Source organism: Humulus lupulus, chromosome 8 (assembly GCF_963169125.1).
Source record: "Humulus lupulus chromosome 8, drHumLupu1.1, whole genome shotgun sequence".
NCBI lineage: Eukaryota > Viridiplantae > Streptophyta > Magnoliopsida > Rosales > Cannabaceae > Humulus > Humulus lupulus.
Window position 1 is genome coordinate 65,370,505 of NC_084800.1, and position 26,780 is coordinate 65,397,284.

A 26,780-nucleotide genomic window follows, 5' to 3' on the forward strand; every position below is an offset into this window, starting at 1 on the left:
TGTCGTGTTATTCTATGTTTCTATTATGTGTTTGGAAAAATAATAGGAAGCATGCATCTAGATTTAAATTTTAAGATCCAACAATTGGAGCATGTTGGTTGATATATGTGGACGTGGATTGTATATTAAATGCTGATGTACACTGATTACCTGTTTAAGACACTGACTAGCCAGGGACCGACTCTAAAGTCGAGAATCATGCATTGAATGGCTCTATGGCATTAATGCTAGACCGACCCTAGGGTCGAAGAACTTATAAGCGCTTGCCTGGTCTACGACCAGATGTCTATAGCCAAGGTATATGACCCCGGTGACCGTTTGTCACGTGGCTAGGGGACGTTGTCCATAGTTTCGACTCTAGAGTCGTGAGGAAGGTTATGTTGGTGACCAATCACCATGCACCTGTCCTGAACAAACTTATGAAAGAATCACTTATCCGTTAAGCCCTGGTGATCCTATCGTCACATGGCTAGAGGGAGCGATGCTCATTATTGTGACTTTTGGCTATTGTCACCTATTTGTTGGACTGATAGTCCTGAATGGTTATTACGATCGTTGTTGATATTACATCATGCTTTATTATGTTTTCTTGCTGGGCCTTGGCTCATGGGTGCTATGTGGTGCAGGTAAAGGAAAGGAGAAGCTTAACCAACCCTGAGTGGAGAGCTTGGGCGATGTTGTGTACATACAGGGCCGCTTGACCGCCATGGTCAAGGAGTTCTCAGAGGGACTAGGGGTTTACCCTATTTTTGCCGCTTAGGCCGGCGGGGACTATAAATTTGAAACAGTAGTGACTCTTTTGTATTACGAACTATTTGTAAACATTTTGAAAGGCTCATGAGCAGTTTATTTACTTAATGAAATGTACCCTTTCCTTTTTACTGGTTTTCCACCTTAACCTAATAATAACACTTAGATCACGTTTTTAACCAAAGGACTCGGGTAGCGGGTCAAATTTCCGGTTCACTGTTCACCGTAACTGTTCTGGGGTAACCAGGGCGTTACACTATGTTTTATGGGAAAGGTTTCAAGACTACGAACACCATTTATCTCATCTCTCAAAGCTTAGCAAGATGATAAAGAAAGGATGTCACACATTCTTAGCCAGCACTACGGATGTGGTACAGGAAACACCACTAAAGGTTGGAGGCGTCCGCATTATAAAGGAGTTTCCATAAGTATTTCCCGACGACTTACCAGGGTTGCCGCCTACTTGGGAAATTGACTTCACAATCGAACTAGTACTGGCACCTACCAAACTCAAGGAGTTAAAGACGCAGCTACAAGAACTCCTAGGCTTGGGTTTCATTAGACCAAGCCATTCGCCATGACAATGTGACATATCAACTCCATCAATGATATAACACCTAAAATTAATCATAAGATTAAAGACTTCATTATTAGAAAATAAAACAAGGATCCACCCAATTTGTAAAGTGTTGACGCGGTTCTTCGGCAACAGATAATTAATAGAATAAAGAGCGGGATTAGTGCTAAGTAATGAACCGTAATAGATGAATGATTTCAAAATAAAATGATAACACGAATACTTTTTTAGGTGGTTCAAAGGTTAAAATCCTTCTAGTCCACCAACCACTATTATTGATATCTTTATGATATTCTTTACATGGTCTTTCTTTACAGATTAGAATCCAACCATTTGCAACTCCCACGGTCTCCATATTTATAGGGAGAGGGCACCTGGGGGTTGCCAAGAGAGGTCATCCCGTGACCTTCTTACCCATCATGTCACTTCTGTGACATTCATGATTAATTCATAAAACCTGACATTGAAGTGCGGTCTAATCAATAGGTAAGGGGGATAATGGGCCGCACGGCCCAACCCAGTCGTAGGTGCCTGAACACGCACGTTTATGCTGCGTGTCCGAGAATTCAGGGATGGATCAGACACGTGATGTCTGATATATGCACGTTTACATTGCGTGGTTGACTTTACAAGGGGTCAGAGGTGTCAACCTAAGCTCACACCTCGAGCTTGATGTACTCTCAGCTCGTGGTGTCCATACTTCTAACCCGACTCCTTAGTAATCTCATTAAGCCTTTGGTTACCTCGAGCTAAAGAGGTAGGACCTGGTAACAGAAGCTCCGGGTACGTGGCATCCACGTGGCTGATATAATTATGCCATCTCTCAGCTCGCTAATAGCCCATGGATATTTAGGGCGTGCATAAAAATTGACTAAAAATGATGATGCATCACAAATCAAGGAACTAATAGCCTGCTCTTCCAGATCCAGAATAAATAGAATCCCGAACAGGTTATAACTGTCACTGAAGCCACGAACGTCACTAGTAGAGTTCGTTGACGGTAGAAATACACAAACACCAATAAATGATAGAAATTAACAAAATAAAAACTTTGCTTTGAACTCTAACTCCTGTCAATACCGGATCAAAACAGATATGGACCCCACTGCCCAACCCAAACAGAAACGAACCCCCCACCCCGAGCCCACGCAGATCCGACTACACCACCACCCTAAGCCGCCGATCCACCTAGCCTGAAGAACCCACCTCCCTGACAGCCCACTGGATCTGAAGATCTCCGACCCCCTCGGCCTCGACGAATTTGAAATCCATCTTTCCCACCTTCCTACCAGTCCACCAAGATCTCTGAACCCCCTTCCAGCAACCAAAATTGTATCTTCCCCAACCCCGAAGTTATCATCGTCTGAGAAGAAGCTCGAAAGAAGAAGGAACTCCCCTTCCTCACACTGGCAATGACAACAAGAGAAGAAAACAAAACAGAGGGAATAAACACAACCTCCCCTCTCGGCCAAAGCCAATTGGACACTACCAGGGTTGACGATGGCTCCGACCGAGAGAGAAAAAATTATGCTTAAGCCGGCGATATAACATAGAGAGAGCTTTAGGGCAGGTGCTTCCTTTCCCTTACTTTTTACTCTTCCCATTTTAGTTTTACCAAACAACTAATCCATCATCTCCTTTTTTTTTTCATATCTCATACTCGTATATAATCCATCGAAATTCTCTTCATCTTTCTCTACAACATTTCGAAGTATATTTTGGCCAACGCCACTTTTTTATTTTTATTTTTAATTATCATTGTTATAATTGACATGTGACCTCGAAAGGTTAATTAGTCCCACCAAAATTTATCAAGGCAAATGATTCAGCTTCCAGAAAACGAAATAGATTTACTCTTGGGAATTTAAAGTTCATAAAATGAATTACCCGCCTATACAATGTACAGATAGATCCACGAATACAAGCATAAAACAATAAGTTGCACAACAATTTTCAGCTTTACAAAATATCGGATCAACATTCTAACAATTCTACAAATCAGAGCACTTTTTTTTGTTTCTTTCTTTCGAAAAAGATAAATATAAGAGAGCAACTTTACTACGGCAAAACTGAATTCAAACCTCTATTTAAAATAACCTCTTTCTTATACGGGTACAGCCTCAACCAGTCTTGAAAAGTAGAATTGTGTAGTGACAAGGCCTCTTTTATTAATTTTCCACCCAACTTTTCCCAAAGCCCTCTCAACATCTGCCTCTGCATGGAGATAAGCCCTCGTTGCCTTCGAAGGCCCTGGGAACAACTCTCCAACCCTCTTCAACAGGTCATAATAGAATGTCTTTGGTGCAAAGCTCAGAATCAACCGTTTCTCAGCCAAGGAAGCCAGGTGGGCAATCATGCCGTCTGCTTTACTCTGAGGATAATGAATTAAAACATCCAAACAGACCACTGTGTTATACTTTCCATCCAAGCTCTCCAAGTCTTTCACTTCAAATTTTGGCATAACTTGCCCTGATAGCTCGTCTCTCGCCTGTATGATATTTCAAGTGTTGTTTAAGGTTCACAAGTTCTAATAAGAGCTGAGAATGAACAATCTAAACAGGTAAACACATAATAGAATGATAGACAACACACAACATTAATAGTTTCCTAATTAGATAGTTGAGAAAATAATTTCAGCTGATACATAAACAAATTTGAGTGATAAATGTTTCAGTTTCAACAATCCCATGTCGAATGAAGCATGAACTAAGCAACGTTAACACTTGGCACCAACTAGTTCATACTTTTTACCAAATTCCAACCAAAACAGAGTTATCCTAGAAAGTCCAAGTTCAAAAAGAAACGGCAATGAAATTCGTTCGTGGCTTCTTTGAATTTAAATTCAATTACATTCAGTGTTGAACTTTTCGTACTATGCTAACTTATGTTATTATAAGCTAGAAAAGCCTCGGTACTAACAACATTATATATATATGTGTGTGTTCAGAAACGACACTGAAATCCAAAAAACGACAATGTAATACTCTTCGCTTATCTTTCTCTATTTTTTTAAAAAAAAGTTTAAAAAAGAACCTTTTTCTCAGCCTCAGCAACCATGGCAGCGGAGATATCACTGGCGGAGACAATGGCACCCTCCTTTGCGAGCGGAATCGAAAGCGAGCCGGTTCCACAACCAGCATCGCAGACAGTGACTCCACTAAGCGAACCGTCATCGGCCAACATCTTCAACACATTCTCGACGGTCTTGGAATGGCCGAGTCTAATGTCCTTCTGAACTCTGTTCACATCATCGGTCTCTCCATAAATCTTCTTCCATCTCTGAAACCCCGAATTGTTGAAGTACTCCCTCACAACTTCCTTATCGCCACCCCCGACCTCCTCGGCCTGGAGCTTGCGCCGCCGCTCGGGGTCGGCCAGGGAGAGCACTGCGGCTAAAGCAGCGACCGAGCCACCGCCGATGACAGCAATGGTGCTACCGTCGACGTCGGTAGCGAGGGGAGGAATGGCGGCCGGCGGTGGGGCGAGGAGTCTGAGGGGCCTTGAGGTAGTAGTGGTGGGGAGCTTGGGAGAGAATCTAGGGTTTGAGGTGGGGTGGAAGCAAATGGAGGAAGAGAGAGAGGCGGAGAGCGCCATTGTTGAGATTCTCCGGCGATGGAGTGGGAGTTGGAAGAGTAAGAGGCATAGGAAGAATGGGGTTATTATCTGTAATTCTTATCGGATAGGATAGATAGATGGATTTCTGAGCCTCCTCGATTCTCGTGGGTCCCGCTTTTTTTTTAACCCGGGAAATGGTCTGTTACGACTCTGGTAGTTACAGAGCTCCATCTCAGCTGTCCACGTAGACAATTTGTGACCTTTTTTTTTTTAATCTAAAAAAAGTGAATTATGAAAACATATTTTGGTAAATGTAAATATGGGTGCTTCTCCGGTCTTCCTCATTTTTTTTTTGGCACAATTTCTTTCTATAAGTGTGCATGTTGAATTTATTCAGAGCATCCGAAATTTTTTAGAAAATTATCAATAATTTAAATTAACAAAAATAAAGCTTAAATATGTTATTTTCAGGTATATAAAAAAATAGTCATGTAATAAACTATTTAAATTATGTTTTTAACACAATAGATTATTTAAGATTTTTTGAAAATCTACAAATACTCTAAATAAGTTACAATATACACGATCATAAAAAAATATACTGAAAATTATCTAGTTACTGAAAACAAAAAAAAGTATATTAGTACAACCAAAAATAGGGTGTGTATTATAGAATTTCCAAATGTAAATTACACTTAAATTTTTGTCAATAAAAAATTACATGTAAATTAAATTATTAAAAATATATTATATGAGAATTCTATGTTGTACTCCAAAAAGAGCACAATGGTGCATCCCTTTGTGTTTTCAACTCGTGAATAATTTTCAGTACAATTTTTTTTATGAGTTATTTTGATTATCTTGTAATTTTTTAGAAAATTTTGAATATTTTGTAGTAAAAACAAGGTCCAAACAAGCTATTTTACACAAATATCTTTATATATTATAAATATGAGTTTAATGGAAATTTTTGTGTGTCCGTTAAATTTAACACTTTTTTTTATTGTTTCCTAACAACGATAGTTTTAAAGTTTTCTAAATAAGGTATATAAATTTAAAAAAAAAAGTGATAAGATAATCTAAATAAATTGAAAAAAACAATAAAAAGTAATAAATGAGTCATAATAATTTCTCATCATATATTTGAAAATTTTATATTAAAATGCTTAAATTACTCTATCAAGTATTCAAAACTATAACCTAAAAATATTTATATGATTAAATTTGTACGTCCTAAAATTCAGCACGAGTCTTTTAGATCGTTCAAATACATCTATCTAGCCCAGAACTATAATAGATGACCCACAAGTTCACCTTTCCTTTGTAAAGACGGTGCGATTCCGCAGGTAAATAGCACGAGTTGATGAGTACAAAGCAATAGGCACGAGCTAGGAACACTTATGAAGCATGGCATTTGAGACACGAGCTGATGCTATGCTCAGCTCGGGGTACGCTAATGATCTGCCATGCCCATGGATCTATATAAATTTGGATACGTTATGTAAACGTGCGTGATCAGACATCACATGTCCGTTTATCTCTGAATTCCCAGACACGTAATATAATCGTGCATGATTAGACATCACATGTCTAATTATGCCAGACGACCCATGATCAGTTTCACTTAATGATTAGACCATACCTTAATATAAATTGTAATATTCATCATTAGTGCGAGACAGATTACACGAGGAATTGATATTCACGTGATGACCCCAGCGCCTACCCAGGGATCGTTTTTCTATAAATACCAAGACCTTGGGTAGGGGGAGAGGTTGGTTTTTCTCTGTAATGTAAATACTCTGTCAAAATATAGAGAGATATACAGTAATATAGACTCGTGGACTAGGGAGATTTTAACCTCCGAACCACGTAAAAAGGAACGAGTGTTCTTGATATTTCGTTTCTAGCATTTTTAAGTATCATTTTTCTTATTACGGTTTATCATTAAGCACTAATCTATCCTAGCTATTTACATAATTCACTGTTGGCGAAAAACTGCGTCAACAAAATTTTTTTTTCTTTATTTTATTAATTATTTATTTTGTTATTTAACGCATTTTTTATCCAAATATATATATATATATGTAATAGTGAAATAATACATATTTTCTTATTTTAATGAGAAATTACTTATTTTAATTACTCTATCCATTAATTAAATAATATATATTTATATATAACTTTTTGTTGGCTTTATATTTTTTTTAATTGAATAATTAAAATTTGATAAAAAAAACTTTATAAATTCATAGTTCTAATTTATATATATTTTTTTAGAAATTCATAGGTATTTTTACCAAAGGGAAATTAGGAAAAAAAATATTTAATTTTAAAACTAGAATGCACCATATCTTTACCTTTAAAAATGTGTCTAATGGATTCTTAGTTTAATGATTTTGTTATTTTTTAAAAAACTATAGACAATGTTTTGCTTTACTTTATTTTTAACATGTTTCTGCCATTTTTTTTTATAATATATATAACATTATTTATTCATTTAAAATTTATATGATAATTAAAAAACTTAATAAAAATAATTAATACATTTTCTAAATAAAAAATAAGTAAACGTGCATTGTACATTGTTTTGACCTAGTATTTTAAAATAAAGTCACTCGTATGTAACAAACTGTTCAAACTTTAGTTTTGGCATGTTAAATTATTCAAAAAATTCAAAAATTTGTAAAGTGCTTTAAATAACTATAATATACACTGTCATAAAAAAATTATACTGAAAACTATTCACGAACCAAAAACATGAGACAGATGCACCAAAGAATTTCTCTATATTATATATTTTTTGAAGGAACAAAAAAAATTATATTTAATTTATTGAAAATTGGGAATTAAAATATCTAAAATTTTGCTAGTAGAATAATTATTTAATATATTAATGAAAATAATTAAATCATATAATAAATATATGATTTTTTAATAAGAAAAATTTATTGTTGTATTATTTTAATGAATATAATTTTAAGAGATTAGAAAAAATAAATTTAATTTTTTAGTTATATTATTTTATAATTTTTAAATTTAAATACTTAAATTAATTTATGTTTTAGTATTTTAATTCATTAATATTATTTTTATTATTGTTTGTTGTTATTATTATTATTCAAAGTTGTTGGAGTTATTTGAGATTCAAAGAAAATGATATAAAACTATGAAGAATCAATAGAGATAATTGGCAATAAATGTACTTCATAAATAAGTTTTTTGCTTTCTTGTTCATTCTAATTAATTTTTTATATTGTAGCAGTTCTTATTATTATCCATAAAATTTGAAGTCCTTAATTTTGATAGTTATAGTTGTAGGAACTTTCACTTACATATTAGATGTTTATTTTCTTTAGTTCGATATAGTTTAGTATTATTAGTGGCTAACTTTATTTCTTTCCTAGTTTTATGTCTGGGTGTATGTGTTTCATATTAAATATATTTTACATTAGATATATACTACAAATGATCTCTTGGCAAAATGACATTTGACAATTTAGACAGCTGATCAAAAAATTAAGACAGTCGGTCGAAAATTTTAGATAGTTAATTGAAAAATTTAGACAACTGATCGAATTTTTAGACATATACTATTTTGCAAAAAATTATAAAAAATAAGCCAAATTGCAAAGTCACTTAAAAAGAAAGCAACTCTCACCAATTTCTCATACTACATATTAAAACTAAAGTTATTTGATTTGGAAAAGTAACCACCTTGTATTATGATTTGTGTCGTTCATTATTCTTAGTTTTTAGTTATTTGGAGACTAAATTTAAAGAAAAATAAATTAAAATTAGGATTGTTATAAATGCTGTAACGCCCTACCGCCTTAGAGCCGTTACTATAAGTGAGTTTAAAACATGTAATTAACTCACTAATCGAAGTTTTAAGGCAAAAGTGTAATTAAACTAAAAAATAGAGTCATAAACCTTAAAAATTAATTCCATTTATTGAAAATCACAAAACGTTACACATTTGAGATTCCAAAATACTGTTTAGAAATATTTACAACTTAAAACACAATCAGAGTCGGCTAAGCGACAACATTTAGGTTTAGTACAATCATCTCCCAAAACTACCCCTAGCCGTGGCAGCCAGGCACGCCAAACATGTACGCGCTGCTTCACGCTGGCCGTACTCATGGTTGGTCGACTTTCCCCTTGCCTTTACCTGCACCACAGAGCACTCGTGAGCCAAAGCCCAGCAAGAAAACCCTCACAAGCAGATAACATATGCATATCCAACACTTAGCATATAAATAAACCATCATCAGGCTAACCACATACGACCATGTTGTCCCAGGCACTTTACCAGGCCCTGGGTTCGTGGTCCACACCGTGAGGATATCCCAGGTATCCTTTAGGGTCTCGTCTTGGCAACTCGCACTCCGCGTGCTAAACGATGCTCTCGTCCCCTTGCCGCACTCGGCCTTGCACTCCACGTGCTTAATGTCGTTCCCGACCCCATGCTGTTCTCGGCCTTGCCGATCTCGGTCTTCACCGTTCCCGGCCCTCGTCGTTCTCAGCTCTTGCCGATCATTCACACATATGCACACATAGCATAGTAAAGCAAATACTTAAACATGAATAAACTCAATTAGAGGGCTAAGCCCTGCAACACAATCATATAGGGTCGTGCCCTGCAACACAAGCTCTACGGGTATAGCGGTTTTCTTACCTGTGTCCCGAGCTTTCTAAGCACCGATGTCCCGAGCACAGTCCTCTAGTCCAAGCCTCGCTGAAACCCTAGTCACAACGCATTAATAATATTCATCCATCAAGTTCTAATCCATTAAATAACTTCGAGCCATCATTCTAATCTCCGGGACCTTGAATTCTATCAATCCGGGTGATAAAATCCATCCCGAGCCTTAACCTTTGAGTTCCCAAGCCTAAACACACTTTAAAGCCCAAAATTGCACTAAGAGCTGCGGCCCCATGAGGCCATGCCGCGGCCCGCACCCAAACCTGAGAGCCACTCCAAAACAGGGCAGGCACGCCGCGACCCTAGCTAGGGCATGCCGCGGCCCGCCCTTCTTCCAGGCCACCAAAATGCTTCGGAGGGCCGCGACTCAGCAAGAACAATGTCGCGGCCCGACCCTTCGAACCCAGAAAAATCCTCCATTTTTGCCACAGAAACCCATCCAATTAACCCCAAAATCAACCCAACAACTCAAGCTAATCATCACAAAGGTTATACTATGGATTCAACAACAAAACCCAACAAGAATTCAAGTTCAAAGCCTCATCAAACTCAAAGGCAATTCCTCACTCATCCACATGCAATATTACTCTAGAATTTCAGCTTAAAACCAGTATGATTCACCAAGATCAAAGCTTACCTTGAGCTGAGTTGAGTCTCTGAATTAGGTCCTTAAGCTTCAAGCTTCTAGCTCCCAAGATTTTCCAGCCCAATTCCTTAGTTTTGATTAGCTTCCACCAAAATTTCCCTTGCTAAGACTTAGAGAAAATAAAGAGAGAGAAGAGGAAATGCTTGGGTCGGTTTCTCCAAGTTTCTAAGTGTTTCCTGAATTCTGTTTTATTTAACTTAAGCTTCTAAGGTTACCTCAAAGCTCGGGGTGCCAAAAAACATCCCCGAGAGCAAAATGGTAAATTTCCCCCATATCCCCTCCTAAACATTCTAACCTCAAATATATCTCAAAGTATTTATTTCCATAACCCGAAAACCCCATAAAACATCTAATACCCGAGATACCCCTTGACTCGTCCCGAGTCAAATATTCAACCCCGTTGTGACTTTCTGGCTAACAGCTCCCAGGGAATGTCTCGGATCGTGCTACACAGATATATCACAATTATAACAATTATTACATTTATGCCCTCATCGGGCTAAAATTACAAACATGCCCCTAATATCCAAACGGGGCCCACATGCATATTTAATTAAGCTAAACATACATCTCTAATCACGTATTCACATATTATAGCAATAATTCACTTATTGCCCTCCAGGCACACTAATCAATGCCCTAAGCGTTATTAACAAATTTGGGTCGTTACACGTGCTCTTTTCAAAGTTTCTTAAGTGCGATGTTCTCGTAGTACGTGATCATTTTGTTGACATATGTGTTACTATATGAACCTTAGAGTACTCTTGATGGAGGATGTAAAATATCTTATTCTTTATAATATAGAGAAAAAATGGTTAAATAGTCTACCAATGGGTGATGTAAATTTATATTTTTTTTACCTAAATGAATAGAATTTTTTATATGTAGTGAAACATTATTCATCAAGCTATAAATATTTTATTATTTTTTTATAAACTTTTGTATATATATGAGTGTGATACTATTATATTTAATGATTTTATTTCTTAAAATGAATAAAATATTTAAAAAATATATAATATTTAAATGATGTAGAGAAAAAATAAAGAAGCTGATATATGGTATAATGTAAAAGTTTGAGGTAAATTATAAAAAAATATATTTTGGTGATATATTTTATAATATAGAGTAGAACACTCATAGAGTGCTCTTAAGCGAGCAACGTGAGTTTAGTGACTTGAATCTCATCGAGTAGCCTGTGACGATAATGATTAGCAACGAGAGATGCCCTACGACGATGTCTGATGGGGATGATCAACATAGATGACAGAGTGAGCAAGACATAGATGACAGAGCGAGCAAGGGCTGAAGAGATTGAGTTCTTGAGTTATATGGAAATGAGTATCGAGGTGAAATACTCGAGAGAACAAATACCAATTAGTCCAAGGATTAATAGGGATTATTTGTACAACAAAAAGTGAGAGTATTTAGGTCAATTATTACTTCAGTCAAATTTTAACACCAAATGTGGGTTTGGGATTATTATTTATCCCAAAGTCAGCCTTTATCCAACGTAACAAACGGGACCTTATAATTCAAATAATTGACTCTCTCTGCCTTTACACATTGGTTTATACCATTCTTCCAATTTGTTTCCTAGGAGCAAAATTTTCTTTTACACCAACAAATTTTAATTGAAAATTTAGTGGGCTTGGATTATTTGTCCCAATTCTATCCAACTTAACAAACGGGGTCTTATAATCCAAATAATTGGCTGTCTCTCTTTATCTATACACCTTGGTCTATCCCATTCTTCCCATTTGTTTCCTAGAAGTTGCAAATTTTCTCATTCAACCACTTCATACATGGTATACATAATTATAAGGATATTTAAGATTTTTTCCCATGAATTATGATCAATAAAATATTGTACTCTTTAATTTTTTTGGCCCTTTCGGTAAATTTTTTTTAAATAGTTTTCTTATTAAATAATAAAAAATTTAATAAAAATACCGAAAAACATGCTCGGTGAGTTAAAAAAATTTCAAACATATTTTTAATTTTTTTTAAATTTTAATTAAAATTTACCAAATTTTGAAAACACCATTTTCATACTTTTAATTTTTTTTTAAACCAATTTTTTTCTACCCTCTCAAGCTCGTGCACAGAGAGCTTTCTCAAGCTTCAATGGCTTCTTATAGGTCTCTCCAAATTTTCTTCAGGTACACCATCTCTTTCATGTCTCTCCCTCATATGATTTATTCTTCTTCTTCTTCTCAATCTCTTTTTCTGATTTTGTTTGGGATTAGGGTTTGTGATTTTCCTCCATTTTCTCTCTTGTCCAATATACTTGACACAAGGCTTGATTGTCATACCTTCTCTTTGCTCATTGCTCTCTGTGATTTGGCTCTCAACTCTCAGGTTTTGGCTGTTGTTGTCAAGGAACTCCGATCCGAGGTACTATATTCATTGATCCTTAGCTTTTTGAGTAGGCTTAAGTCTTCAAGAATTGATCCTTACCCCACTTCATGCCTTAACTTAATTACATCATAATCGCTTGTTTGGTCTATGGAATGCTAGTACTAGTATCGTGTAAAGTGGTAATTTGATTTCTCATTATAATCGAAACCCAAATTAGGAAAGGTGATGAACAAAGGTTAGGCTTAGGCTTTTACCCAGTTTAGCTAAGCTCAGTGTATTCTTTATTCACAGGTATATATTTCTTCTTTCTTTCTAGTTTGAACCTCTTTTGGATTCTTGATTTATGTTTTTTTTAATATTGTGTGGCATTTTATGAACTGGGTTTTCAGCTTGGTACATTTTCGTCTTCTTTTGAATTATTGAATCATGCTTTCTTTTCCTTTTTGGGACTTTCTTTTTCAAATTGTAATTCATTTGTGAATTGGGTTTTGAACTTTATGCATTTTTGTTGAGTTTTTGTTTTTAACTTGTTTAATTGATGAGAAAAGATGGGAAAAAAGGAAAGTGATGATCTTTAGGAGCCGTATTTGTCTTGGTGTTTTCTCTGCTTCCCATTGTCTCCCAAGTCCTTTGCATCTCAAGTTTAAGAGATGAACGTTTGAGATGAACTTGGTTTTGTAAATGGTTGGTTTTTCTGCATTTTCTTTTGGGAGTCTAAGACCATGATTGTATAAGCAAGTTTGTCTTTTAAATATGATTAATTTGACTTTCAAAACAATTACTGTTCTGCTTAACCAGCTTGATCTTTTAGTTCAACTTTCATTCTAGCTTTAGTGTAAAGTCTCTTCTCTTTTCAGTCCAATGTAATAATCATACTGTAAAAATTGCTCTATTCTTACTACTGAAATGAGATCTAACTTTGACACGAAGAGAAATTAGATCTTATGTTTTTCTTGACTTTGATTGACAGCACGAGCTCCTTGAAATTTTGTATTATATTTAGATTAGACAAGGGAAGATCAAATCTGAACCTTTAATAACTAAAGAAAAATATTATGTCTTTAGCCAAAAATGAAAGATACTGTGCTGCTGGAATTTCTACACGGTGATTTTGGAATTAATTAGAATAAGTTTGGAATTTATGATGTGGATTTATGAATGTGGAGTTGTTCTAAAACTTTTGCTGCATGTACTTTATCTTTTGGTGGATGCATACAAGATAAATTTTATTTGACTGGACGACTTGTTTTGCTTATTTTGTTTTATGGTTTGACTTTGACTTTGAGTGTTTATATATTTTTATATATTGAATGTAAAATTTAAAAGTTTTTTCTATTATCAGGATAAAATGTCTTTAAACGTTGCTCGGTTCAACAAGGATAATTTACTGGACGATTCAGATGATGAGTTTGGAGAGATTTTGCTATATTTTGCTTGCGAGGAATATAATCAATTATATCTATCTAAGCAACCTTTGATTAGTGCTCAAAAGATGTCATTTTATCAAGTTTAAGTTCAAATTAAATTAAGTTTTAAATAATATTTTCTTGACTTTATTATGATATATTCTTTAAATGGAAAATATTAGTTTTAATTTAATTTAAAAATATTTTATATGAATTATAATGCATTTGAGTCTAATTAAAAGAAAAAATATAGAAAAGAATTAAACTTGAAAAATGAGTGCTAAAAATTATATTATTGTAGTAACTTCCTTTTCTTTGTTCCATTTGAGGCCCAATGGAGGCCCACGGTCCAGCAGCCCGCAGCCAAGCCTCAACCGAGCCGAGCCGCGCCGCCACGCCACCGAGCCGAGCCGCCTGCCGCCTGACCTCTGCGCCTGCCGTCTGACGCCTGCAGCGCCTGCCACCTGACAGCGCCGCCTGCCACGCTGCTGCGCCTGACGCGTGTGTCAGCAGCTCCCTCTCCCAACAAATTTCGGCCCAAATTCCCCCCAGCTGCTACAGTGCTCCCAGCCCAATATTCCAAGCACTTTGGGCCTCGCAAAACTCCTATTTTGAGCTTAAAACTCATCTTTTTGTGGTATTTTAGAAAAAGAACATTTTGACCATACACCAATATAGCTAGGGTAATGTTAATAATAAGATTTGATTTTTCAAAATCATATTTTATTATTAATATTGCAGATTTATTTTGTAAACCCCATTTTGTTGTTTAATTTCTTTTTAGTCCTTTTCCCCATCTATAAATAGGGACACTTTCTTCACATTTGGTATGTAATTTTGAGAGTAGTGAAACTATAGCAAAATTTCCTCTCACTTTCTTCTCATATTTTCTTCTTAGAATTTTGTGAGAATCATGAGCATAATGGCCTAATCTTCCTAGGAAGGTTAGGGATGATTCCATATGCAAGTGATATTATTTTGCTACTTTGATTTACTATGTTCTTAATGTAATATATTTGAGTTATTTATGTTCTTTCATCTCTATCTTTATTTACTTATGCTAATAGTATATAGGATTAGTCATGCTCTTTCTATGTGCTTCTAATTAGTAAAAGTAATATTGATACATAATTTTTTGTCTAATCTTCTATTACATTATTGCCCTTGGGTATTTTGTCATTTTTAGATTTTTCATAAGATTAACATTGTGCTTTTAAAGTAAAGAACTTTATAACTCAAATGAACTTTTGTTAGAAAAAACTATGGACTTTAATGTTAGATTTTCCAAGTAAATGTTGGGATATGAACTATTTACTTGTGTATTTTTAAATCAAGTAACCAAGTAACTAAGCAAGCATATGGATGATTCTTGAAACCCTTCCATTTCTCAAACTCTTGATTACATCTTACATTTATCTCACCTATCTCACTTTATCATTTCATCAAAAAATACAATATCAAAATCTCAAACCTCTTTCCATTTACAATTTTATTTATTTCTTGTTACTAACTTTTTGTGTTATTTTCTACTAATCTTTTGATTTAGGTTACCTCCTTGTGGATCGACCGCCTGATTATACTACAACCACCGCTTAGTGGTTGTCACATTTTGGGCGTTAAACAAATTTTGGCGCCGTTGCTGGGGAGGTAATTTTCAAAATTTTAGTGAAATTTTTACAAAAATATTAGTAACTTTATTTGTGTTTTTGTTAGAATAAATATTGTGTTAGTATAGTTTTTATTATTTACTAATTTTTAATTAATTATTATTATAACAAAAATAAAAAGAAAAAAAAACAATCATAAAAAAAAAATTTCCTTTAGTTATATATATATATATATCTTTTCTTTTCTTTTCTTTTTTTTTTCTATCCTTTTTTTTTTCGGTAAAAATATATATATATTTATACATATCTATATAAAAAAAAAAAAAAAGCAACAACGGAAAAAACAGAAAAAAAAAAAAAAAAAAATATATTCTTATTTTTATTTCCTTGTTTCCTTTTCCATTTTTCTTCTTTTTTTCCATATATACTTATATAATTTTTTTTTCTTACTCAATTTTTCTTTTTTTATTTCTATTCTATTTTTTTTGTTTAATACATATTTGAAAAAAAAAATAGATTAAACTTGCTATTTTCTCTTCACTTTAATTTTATTTTCTTTATTTTATTGTGTTTTGTGTTTTTTTTTATTATTTTGTTACTTAGTTTAGGTTTCTCTTCTCCTTTGCCATAGTTTTCCTTAGAATTTAGGTTTTTTTTAAAAAAAAAAAACATAAAATTGCATAAAATTGTTCATAAAATTTCGATCATAAAACTCTTAGTATTAGAAACAATTGTGTAATATTACAAATGGTAGAAACCGATATTGTTCTGTCTAGAAAGATTGGTTGTTAAATAAGGTTTGTGATAGCGTTACCCTCCACACTTACCTGGGAACCTCGGGGAGTTCTGTCTAGGCAAGTGTGGGCCTAAAGCGGTACCTTGGCAACCTTCCCAATCGGCCTGGGAACATTTCGAGCATCTATCTTTGCACTATTACATTGTTGAACTTATTACTATAAGAAAACCAAGCTTGTTTTGTCAAAATAAGCAATTTCACTTTGCTTAAAGGTTGTTTGGTCGAAAAGGTTGGCTTGTGATCCACCATACTTACTTAGTAACCTCGGGGAGTTCTAGTAAGGCGTTGGAGATCATCTGAAAACCTCCAATTCTACCTGGGAACAAGTTTAACAAAAAAAAAAAAAAAAAAAAATCAATAAAAAAAAATCAAAAAAAAAAAAGGGGAAAAGATAAACATAAAATACATCTAATTTTGATTTCCGAGAGTGGATGAATCATCACGAAACTTCCAGTGACACTTCTTCCAATTCATCTGCCACTCCTACCGGAACTCCTTCCACCAATCCTGCTTCTCCACAAACTTTCGCTGATAATAATCCATTCGCAATGGCTCGCAATGATGACATCCAACCAATAACTCTCAATGACTACCTCCACCCTACTCGCACTTCCACGCCTTCATGCATTATCTTCCCTCCTAATATGCCTGCATTAGACTTTAAACCTGGCATGATTCAACTCTTGCCTACATTTCATGGAATGGAAAACGAAAGCCCATACGTGCATATCAGAGAATTCGAGGAGGTGGTAGCCACGTTCTATAACCGAGCCGACAATGCCGATGCTGTGCGACTGAAGTTCTTCCCTTTCTCCTTGAAGGACAAAGCCAAAAGCTGGTTGTACTCTTTGAGACCTAGGTCGATTGGAACATGGGAGGAGATGACTAAATCTTTCTTTCTGAAACACTTCCCTAGCCATAAGACCAACAGTCTGAAACGACAGATTTCCACATTTTCCCAAAAAGACAATGAAACGTTCTATCAAGTCTGGGAAAGATTCAAAGATCTGTTAAATCAGTGCCCGCACCATGGCTATGAGAACTGGCGCTTGGTCAGTTACTTCTATGAAGGCCTCATGAGTCGTGAGCGCCAGTTTGTAGAGATGCTATGCAATGGTGAATTCCTCGAAAAAGAGCCAGACGATGCTCTTGAATATCTCGAAGAAACTGCAAAAAAGTCTCACACCTGGACTGGTCCAAGTGCTACTGACAGCACCAACCGACACAAACCATCTGGGATCTATCAACTTCGAGAAGAGGATAGTATTAAGGCCCAACTCGAAGCTTTGAAAAAGCAGTTTGAGGTCTTAATGACGAAAAATGGGCAAAAGTCACACATGGTCGCTCAAGCGGAACCGCAAGAACCTTGCTTTGTTTGTGGAGGGACGGAGCACTTAGCTAAGGACTACTTAGCTTTGAATGAAATGAGGGGGGTTTATGAGGAGCAATGCAATGCCTTAGGGGCATATAACAAGCCATTCTCCCATACGTACAACCCTGGTTGGAGAAACCACCCAAATTTCAGTTGGAGAGATTCCAACCAAGCTCAATCGTCTGGAGGCCAATGGAGAAATGAGCAACAAGTTCAACCATCAAAGGCGTATTCTGCACCTCATTACAATGCTCATCCACAACGAAATTCTCTCGAGAATACTCTTCAAGCATTCATGGAGGAACAATCCAAACTGAATCGCCAAATGATGGAAGAAATCAAGGAAATGAAATGTCAATTCTCAAAATTGACTGAATCCTTGGCCATTCCTGAAAAAGGCAAACTTCCTTCCCAACCGAAATTCAATGTTCAAGGCCAACACATGGCCCAATCTTCAAATTCAAATGATCAAAACGTCAAGGAAGTGAATGCCATCACAACGAGAAGCGGTAAAACCTTGTCAGACCCACCCCTTAAATCCAACTCTCCCAGTATTCCAAAAGTCATTTCCGAAAATCCACCAGTCAATGCCACCCCAAAGGTACCATTCCCCCAGGCTTTGAAACCTGTTGGGAAACTTCCTGATAACCGAGCTGAACTCCTTGAGCACTTGACACAAGTGAAGATTAATCTTCCTTTGCTTCACATCATTAAACAAGTGCCCGCTTATGCCAAAATCATCAAGGATCTTTGTACTGCAAAAAGGAAGCACCATGTCAAGAAGACTGCGTTCTTGACCGAGCAAGTGAGTGCGGTGATTGAACAAAAGACACCGCCAAAATACAAAGATCCCGGTTGTCCCACCATTTCTTGCCAAATTGGGACCCATGAAGTCAGCCAAGCCTTACTTGATCTTGGCGCGAGTGTCAATCTCATGCCTTATTCTGTATACTCGCAACTCGGTCTTGGAGAAATGAAGCCAACATCTGTTGTACTACAGCTTGCTGATCGTTCCACCAAAAAGCCTAGGGGTATCGTTAAGGATGTATTGGTTCAAATTGAAAAATTCTATTACCCCGTGGATTTTCTTATTCTTGATACCCAATCTGTGGTAAACATGGAGTCTAAAATTCCTATTATCCTCGGAAGACCATTCCTTGCTACAGCAAATGCTTTGATCAATTGTCAGAATGGTCTAATGAAGATATCGTTTGGAAACATGACTCTTGAAGTCAATATTTTCCACATCGGGAAACAACCCCGAGAAGATGATGAATGCTACCAAACATTCATGATTGACTCTTTAATTCCTGAGGAGGTTCAATTGCGCAACAACTTTGATAATCTTGATGAACTCCTCCTTCTGTCCGACAACGAAAGTCCGAGCTCTATTGAGTCTACTCTTGCAATATCAGATCGCATAGACTCACGCAATAGAAGGACTCATTTTTGGCAACCTCGCTTTGAAGAGCTACCTCGCGAGAGGGCACAGCCGAAAACTTCAGCCGAAGAGGTTCCAACTGTTCAATTGACCCAACTTCCCGAAGGTTTGAAACATGCCTTCTTGGGAGACGGTGAAACCTTTCCAGTTATCATCTCATCCAACCTTCAAAATTCTCAAGAATTGCAGTTACTCGAGCTACTGCGAACGCATAAATCTGCAATAGGTTGGACGCTTGTTGACATCAAAGGTATTAGCCCTTTAATTTGTTCCCATCGAATCAATCTAGAGGACGAAGCCATCCCTCGAAGAGACCCTCAGCGGCGACTGAACCCCACGATGAAGGAAGTTGTAAAAAATGAAGTTTTGAAATTGCTAGACGCTGGTATTATTTACCCGGTAGCCGATAGCAAATGGGTCAGTCCTACTCAAGTCGTGCCCAAGAAATCTGGTGTCACCGTTATCCAAAACGAAAAAGGGGTCCTTGTCCCCACAAGAATGGTGATGGGGTGGCGCATGTGCATTGATTATAGAAAATTGAATGCCGCCTCCCGCAAAGATCATTTTCCACTCCCATTCATTGATCAAATTCTTGAACGTGTAGCTGGTCATCCTTTCTATTGCTTTCTTGATGGCTATTCTGGCTATTATCAAATTGAGATTGCATTGGAGGATCAAGATAAGACCACTTTCACTTGTCCCTTTGGCACATTTGCTTTTCGGCGTATGCCATTTGGCTTGTGTAATGCACCAGCTACTTTCCAAAGATGCATGATGAACATCTTTAGTGACATGATTGAAAAATCAATGGAAGTATTCATGGATGACCTAACCGTTTTTGGAAACTCCTTTGAGACATGTCTTCTTCATCTTGAAGCTGTTTTAAAACGATGCATCGAGAAGGGACTTGTCCTCAATTGGGAGAAATGCCACTTCATGGTATCTTCTGGCATAGTCTTAGGTCACATTGTTTCTGAAAAAGGTATTGAGGTTGATCAATCCAAAGTCGACCTTATCTCCAACCTGCCGACTCCTAAGACTGTCAAAGACGTTAGGTCATTTCTTGGTCATGCTGGTTTCTATAGGAGGTTCATACACAATTTTTCAATGATTGCTCGTCCGCTGAGCAACCTCCTAGCCAAAGATGTCACCTTTGAGTGGACACCTAAGTGTGAGGAATCATTCCGAGCACTTGTCAATTCGCTCACTTCCGCTCCCATCATTCAGTCACCCGATTGGAGTCTTCCTTTTGAGATCATGTGTGACGCCAGCAACTTTGCTGTGGGAGCTGTGCTAGGACAACGAAGGGAAGGGAAACCCTTTGTTGTCTATTATGCAAGCCGAACTCTCAATAGTGCTCAAATGAACTATTCCACTACTGAAAAAGAGTTGCTTGCCGTTGTCTTTGCCCTTGACAAATTCCGATCTTATTTGATTGGATCGCCTATTACGATCTTCACAGATCATTCCGCCCTTAAGTATCTCCTTTCCAAAAAGGATGCTAAGGCGCGATTAATACGGTAGATCCTTCTCCTGCAAGAATTTGACATAACGATCAAAGACAAGAAAGGTGTTGAAAATGTCGTCGCGGACCATTTGTCCCGACTTGAATTCAGCGATCCCGCTGACGGTCCACCTATTCATGATGATTTCCCCGATGAACAATTGCTTTCTGTTGCTAAGTTGCCGTGGTACGCTCACATTGTAAACTACTTAGTAACAGGTGAACTCCCATCTGAATGGAGTTCACAAGACAAACGCAAATTTCTGGTCGAGGTGCGCAATTTCTTTTGGGATGATCCCTACTTATTCAAGTATTGCCCTGACCAAATCATGCGAAGATGCATCCATGATGATGAGGTGTCTAGTGTGCTGAATTTTTGCCACAATGATGCTTGTGGTGGTCACTTCTCTGTGAAGAAAACCGCTGCAAAAATCTTACAATGCGGCCTTTACTGGCCCACCTTGTTCAAAGACACCAATGATTTTTGTCGTTCTTGTGTAAGGTGCCAAAAGTTAGGATCCTTATCCCGTCGGCACATGATGCCCTTGAACCCAATTCTTGTCATCGAAATATTTGATTGTTGGGGGATAGACTTTATGGGACCGTTTCCACCTTCTTTTGGCTACCTTTACATTCTTCTCGCTGTGGATTATGTTTCCAAATGGGTCGAGGCTGTACCATGTCGAACCAATGATAACGCTACAGTTGTCAAATTCTTGAAAGAAAATGTGTTATCAAGGTTCGGTACCCCTCGCGCTATCATCAGTGATCAAGGCACTCATTTTTGCAACCGATCCTTTGAGGCTCTTATGCGCAAGTACGGTGTACTTCATAAAGTTGCAAATGCCTATCATCCACAAACCAATGGTCAAGCCGAGTTAGCCAATAGGGAGATAAAACACATTCTGGAAAAGACGGTAAATCCCGACCGCAAAGATTGGTCTACACGACTTCTAGACGCTCTTTGGGCATACCGCACTGCTTTCAAGTCCCCTCTTGGGATGTCTCCCTATCGGCTTGTCTTTGGAAAAGCCTGTCATTTACCTGTCGAGCTCGAGCATAAAGCATACTGGGCTATCAAAGCCCTAAAATTTGATCTAAATGCCGCAGGTATCAATCGCAAACTCCAGTTGTCCGAAATTGAGGAGTTGAGAAACGATGCATATGACAATTCCAGGATTTATAAGGAAAAATTGAAAATCGCTCACGACAAACAAATCCTGCGAAAACACTTTGAGCCAAATCAAAAAGTGCATCTGTACGACTCTCGCTTGCACTTGCATCCCGGTAAACTGCGATCGCGATGGACTGGTCCATTTGTAGTGAAGCAAGTATTTCCCAATGGTTCGGTGGAGGTCGAGGACCCAACCGATGGGAGAATTTTTCGCGTCAATGGCCAAAGACTGAAGCATTACATTGAGAGTGTGAGTCGTGTTGAAGAGGTCCTTCTTAAGGACCCAATCTATACACTCTGACGTTCTGAATGGTTTGTTGTTGTTCTTTTTATTTTTATTTTTCCCTAGCTTTATTTTCTGTCTTTCTTTTATTTTTGTATGCTTTTCGTTCTTGTATTTTGTTTTGGGGTTTTGTTACCAGGCTATTTTCGCTCTCACCTCATGGACATGGTCATCATCCAGGTGTTCTCTTTCTTTATCTTTTTCATTGCTTATTCATTTTGACATTGAGGACACTGTCTGATTTTTGGTTGGGGGTGGTGAACATGCATTGGCTTTCATTTGTAAAATCTTATTGTTACGTCATTAGCAGTCATTTGGGAAACATTATTGTCTTGTTGAATTTTTAAGTCAAATTTTCTCAAAATTATCCAAGCATGAGTATAATTTGTTGGTTTGAGTCAGTTTTTACTATGTTTAGCTATTAAGAAGTGATTTTCAGAGTTATTTTGTGCACTTTCCAAACATATGATAAATAAATTGGTTGTTAACATAAATAGTTGAGAGAAATTTCAAGTTTAAAGTTTTTCATTTCTTGGTGAGTTGTGAGAGTTGAGAAAACAACTTTTTGAACTTTTATTGATCATTTGAGTTGGTAAAGTCACATATTTGGAATTTAAGACATGACATTTACTAGAGGGATATCTTTCATTTAAGAAAAGTCTTTGTAATAAATTTGTGTTTATTTATTGTATTGTATTTGTAATTTCCTTTTTATTTTTGTGTTGTCTCTTGTCAAAAAAAAAAAAAAACAAAACAAAAAAAACAAAACAAAAAAAATAATGGAAAAAAAAATTAAAAAAAAAAAAAAATAGAAAAAGAAAAAAAAAATGAAAAAAAAAAGAGAACAAGAGCAACACTTCTTTCTATTACTTTGTAGTTGTTGAAAAAAAAAAAATAATAATAATAAAAATAAATAAATAAAAAAAAAAATTATTATCATTATAGTTCACTTTCTTATTTATCATTGTTAGTTAGTTGTCATTTTACTCTTAGAGCCTTCTCATGTAAATCCCAAAGGTTGTTTGTCATTTGAATTCCAATAAGTTGATTTGCCTATCTTGTGATCGATATTTGTTCAAATTGCTTGTCCTAAAAAGTTTATCTTTTCTCATTTGAGCGTAAACTGTTACATTTCCAACTCCAAGAGTGTAATCCTTCCCATACAATACTTTCAATGCCCGTGAGGAATTTGGAGTTGAGATCTTTATACTTTTGAGATTTTTCGATACTATTTGTGTTATGACTTGTGAGAAAAAGAATATGGTTTGGTGCACACACACACAACTCTGAAATCGCAACTATAGTAGCTTAGATAGTAATTTCTGACTTCTTGCTGATAATTTGAAAATGCTTAGATGATTTTGCTTGGTTTGACTTGATTATTCAACTTGACAATTTTCTTTTTTGCTTGAACTGCTAGGGACTAGCAATAAGCTGGTTGGGGGTTGTGATTAGTGCTCAAAAGATGTCATTTTATCAAGTTTAAGTTCAAATTAAATTAAGTTTTAAATAATATTTTCTTGAATTTATTATGATATATTCTTTAAATGGAAAATATTAGTTTTAATTTAATTTAAAAATATTTTATATGAATTATAATGCATTTGAGTCTAATTAAAAGAAAAAATATAGAAAAGAATTAAACTTGAAAAATGAGTGCTAAAAATTATATTATTGTAGTAACTTCCTTTTCTTTGTTCCATTTGAGGCCCAATGGAGGCCCACGGTCCAGCAGCCCGCAGCCAAGCCTCAACCGAGCCGAGCCGCGCCGCCACGCCACCGAGCCGAGCCGCCTGCCGCCTGACCTCTGCGCCTGCCGTCTGACGCCTGCAGCGCCTGCCACCTGACAGCGCCGCCTGCCACGCTGCTGCGCCTGATGCGTGTGTCAGCAGCTCCCTCTCCCAACAAATTTCGGCCCAAATTCCCCCCAGCTGCTACGGTGCTCCCAGCCCAATATTTCAAGCACTTTGGGCCTCGCAAAACTCCTATTTTGAGCTTAAAACTCATCTTTTTGTGGTATTTTAGAAAAAGAACATTTTGACCATACACCAAAATAGCTAGGGTAATGTTAATAATAAGATTTGATTTTTCAAAATCATATTTTATTATTAATATTGCAGATTTATTTTGTAAACCCCATTTTGTTGTTTAATTTCTTTTTAGTCCTTTTCCCCATCTATAAATAGGGACACTTTCTTCACATTTGGTATGTAATTTTGAGAGTAGTGAAACTATAGCAAAATTTCCTCTCACTTTCTTCTCATATTTTCTTCTTAGAATTTTGTGAGAATCATGAGCATAATGGCCTAATCTTCCTAGGAAGGTTAGGGATGATTCCATATGCAAGTGATGTTATTTTGCTACTTTGATTTACTATGTTCTTAATGTAATATATTTGAGTTATTTATGTTCTTTCATCTCTATCTTTATTTACTTATGCTAATAGTATATAGGATTAGTCATGCTCTTTCTATGTGCTTCTAATTAGTAAAAGTAATATTGATACATAATTTTATGTCTAATCTTCTATTACATTATTGCCCTTGGGTATTTTGTCATTTTTAGATTTTTCATAAGATTAACATTGTGCTTTTAAAGTAAAGAACTTTATAACTCAAATGAACTTTTGTTAGAAAAAACTATGGACTTTAATGTTAGATTTTCCAAGTAAATGTTGGGATATGAACTATTTACTTGTGTATTTTTAAATCAAGTAACCAAGTAACTAAGCAAGCATATGGATGATTCTTGAAACCCTTCCATTTCTCAAACTCTTGATTACATCTTACATTTATCTCACCTATCTCACTTTATCATTTCATCAAAAAATACAATATCAAAATCTCAAACCTCTTTCCATTTACAATTTTATTTATTTCTTGTTACTAACTTTTTGTGTTATTTTCTACTAATCTTTTGATTTAGGTTACCTCCTTGTGGATCGACCGCCTGATTATACTACAACCACCGCTTAGTGGTTGTCACATTTTGGGCGTTAAACAACCTTGTAGAAATTCAGCTCTTTCAGGCCATGAATACGTTATGGAAGTATTGCACGGGCATTGGAGTAGGTGTTATGATTTGTTCAACATGAACAAAGATGTTTTTAAACTATTTTGTGGTGTTCTAAAAGAAATTTTTTTATTGAAGAACTCACAAAATCTGTCTGTTGAAGAACAAGTGGCTATGTTCTTATTTGTGATTAGACATAATGAACGACATTGTGTGGTTGCTGAACGATTTCAGCACTCCATCTCAACCATATCTCATTATTTTAGGAAGGTTTTGAAGGCAATATGTCGTCTATCCAAATAACTAATTACTCCACCTTCATTTGATGTAACTTCTCCACAAATTCGATTCGATCCAAGATACTATCCATTTTTTAAGGTACAAAAATTTGAATTATTTTTTTTCCTTTATTTCAATATTCAATAAAAAAATCTAATAATTTATTTTGTATTTTAGAATTGTGTTGGAGCTATAGATGGGACTCATATTTCTGCGCATGTTCCAATTGATGAACAAATACCATATCTGTAACGCCCCAACTCCAGGGACCGCTACAGTGCACATTGCAAACAGTGCTAAACTCGCTAATCGAGTCGTTTGGCCATAAACGTGTGACTAAGTATGATTAGCGGTTTAAGGTTTAAAAACTTGGGTTAAGATAAAACGTTTTACTAGAACGTTTACTGTATACATTGGGATCCCAAAAACATAATTTCAGAGTTTATTACAAGAAAGTGTTTACAACAGGCCGTTCTAAGCGGCAAAACAGGGTTCATCCCTAGTTCCACTTTCAAACCTCGCCCAAGTATTGGTCGAGCAGCTGCATATGTACACGTCATCACCTAAGCTCTCCAACTCAAGGATGGTCCAGCTTCCTTTTGCCTTTACCTGCACCACAAAGCACCCGTGAGCCGAAGCCCAGCAAGAAAACTCATATGCTCATAAACAGTCATATCATGATTTCAAGTCATATCTGGCATGCCTACATTCATAGCTCTATTCAGCATGCAAATGTATTCAAACAGATGCTGGGGTATCCAGGATAAGAAATCCTGGCCTTCTGATTGGAGGACTATCAAGTCAATCCTAATCAGATGAGTGACTGCCAAAAAAGTCACTAACCAAATGGAAGAGTGGCTGCTAGGTTAGCCACTAGCCTTCAAGCGCTTATGATATTCATCAAATGAGTGTCGCAACACTTGAGGTTCTGATAAACCACGCTGAGTGACCGACAAGCGAGTCACTAATTCAAATGGAAGGGTGGCTGTTGGGTAAGCCTCTAACCTTCAATAGGTTCTGGTAACCATACTGAGTGACTGCCATGCAAGTCACTAATTCAAATGGAAGGGTGGATGTTGGGTAAGCCTCTAACCTTCAATAGGTTCTGGTAAACCTTACTGAGTGACTGCCATGCAAGTCACTAATTCAAATGGAAGGGTGGCTGTTGGGTAAGCCTCTAACCTTCAATAGGTTCTGGTAAACCTTACTGAGTGACTGACAAGCACGTCACTAATTCAAATGGGAGAGTGGCTGCTGAGTAAGCCACTAGCCTCCAAGCGCTTATTTCATTCATCGACCCTCGGGGTCG

The 26,780-nt window shown here is 36.4% G+C and overlaps 1 protein-coding gene and 1 non-coding gene across 2 annotated transcripts; both read right to left on the bottom strand.

The window, feature by feature from the left end:
- Positions 1-3,157: 3,157 nt before the first annotated feature.
- LOC133797581 (magnesium protoporphyrin IX methyltransferase, chloroplastic) lies at positions 3,158-4,986 on the bottom strand. Its single transcript, XM_062235529.1, has 2 exons — positions 4,361-4,986; positions 3,158-3,815 (listed from the first exon to the last, which is right to left on the bottom strand). Exons 1-2 carry the CDS (start codon positions 4,919-4,921, stop codon positions 3,432-3,434), a joined length of 945 nt encoding a protein of 314 aa, XP_062091513.1. The 5' UTR covers positions 4,922-4,986; the 3' UTR covers positions 3,158-3,431.
- A 12,349-nt stretch (positions 4,987-17,335) lies between these two features.
- Positions 17,336-17,442, bottom strand: LOC133798968 (small nucleolar RNA R71). Its single transcript, XR_009876181.1, has one exon. It is a non-coding gene; the product is annotated as a small nucleolar RNA R71 (small nucleolar RNA).
- Positions 17,443-26,780: the final 9,338 nt, after the last annotated feature.

Coding starts and splice junctions, on each gene's coding strand:
- LOC133797581 (XM_062235529.1), bottom strand. CDS start 4,921: ATGGCGCTCTCCGCCTCTCTCTCTTCCTCCATTTGCTTCCACCCCACC. Junction 3,816..4,360: donor TTGCTGAGGCTGAGAAAAAG/GTTCTTTTTTAA, acceptor AATATCATACAG/GCGAGAGACGAGCTATCAGG.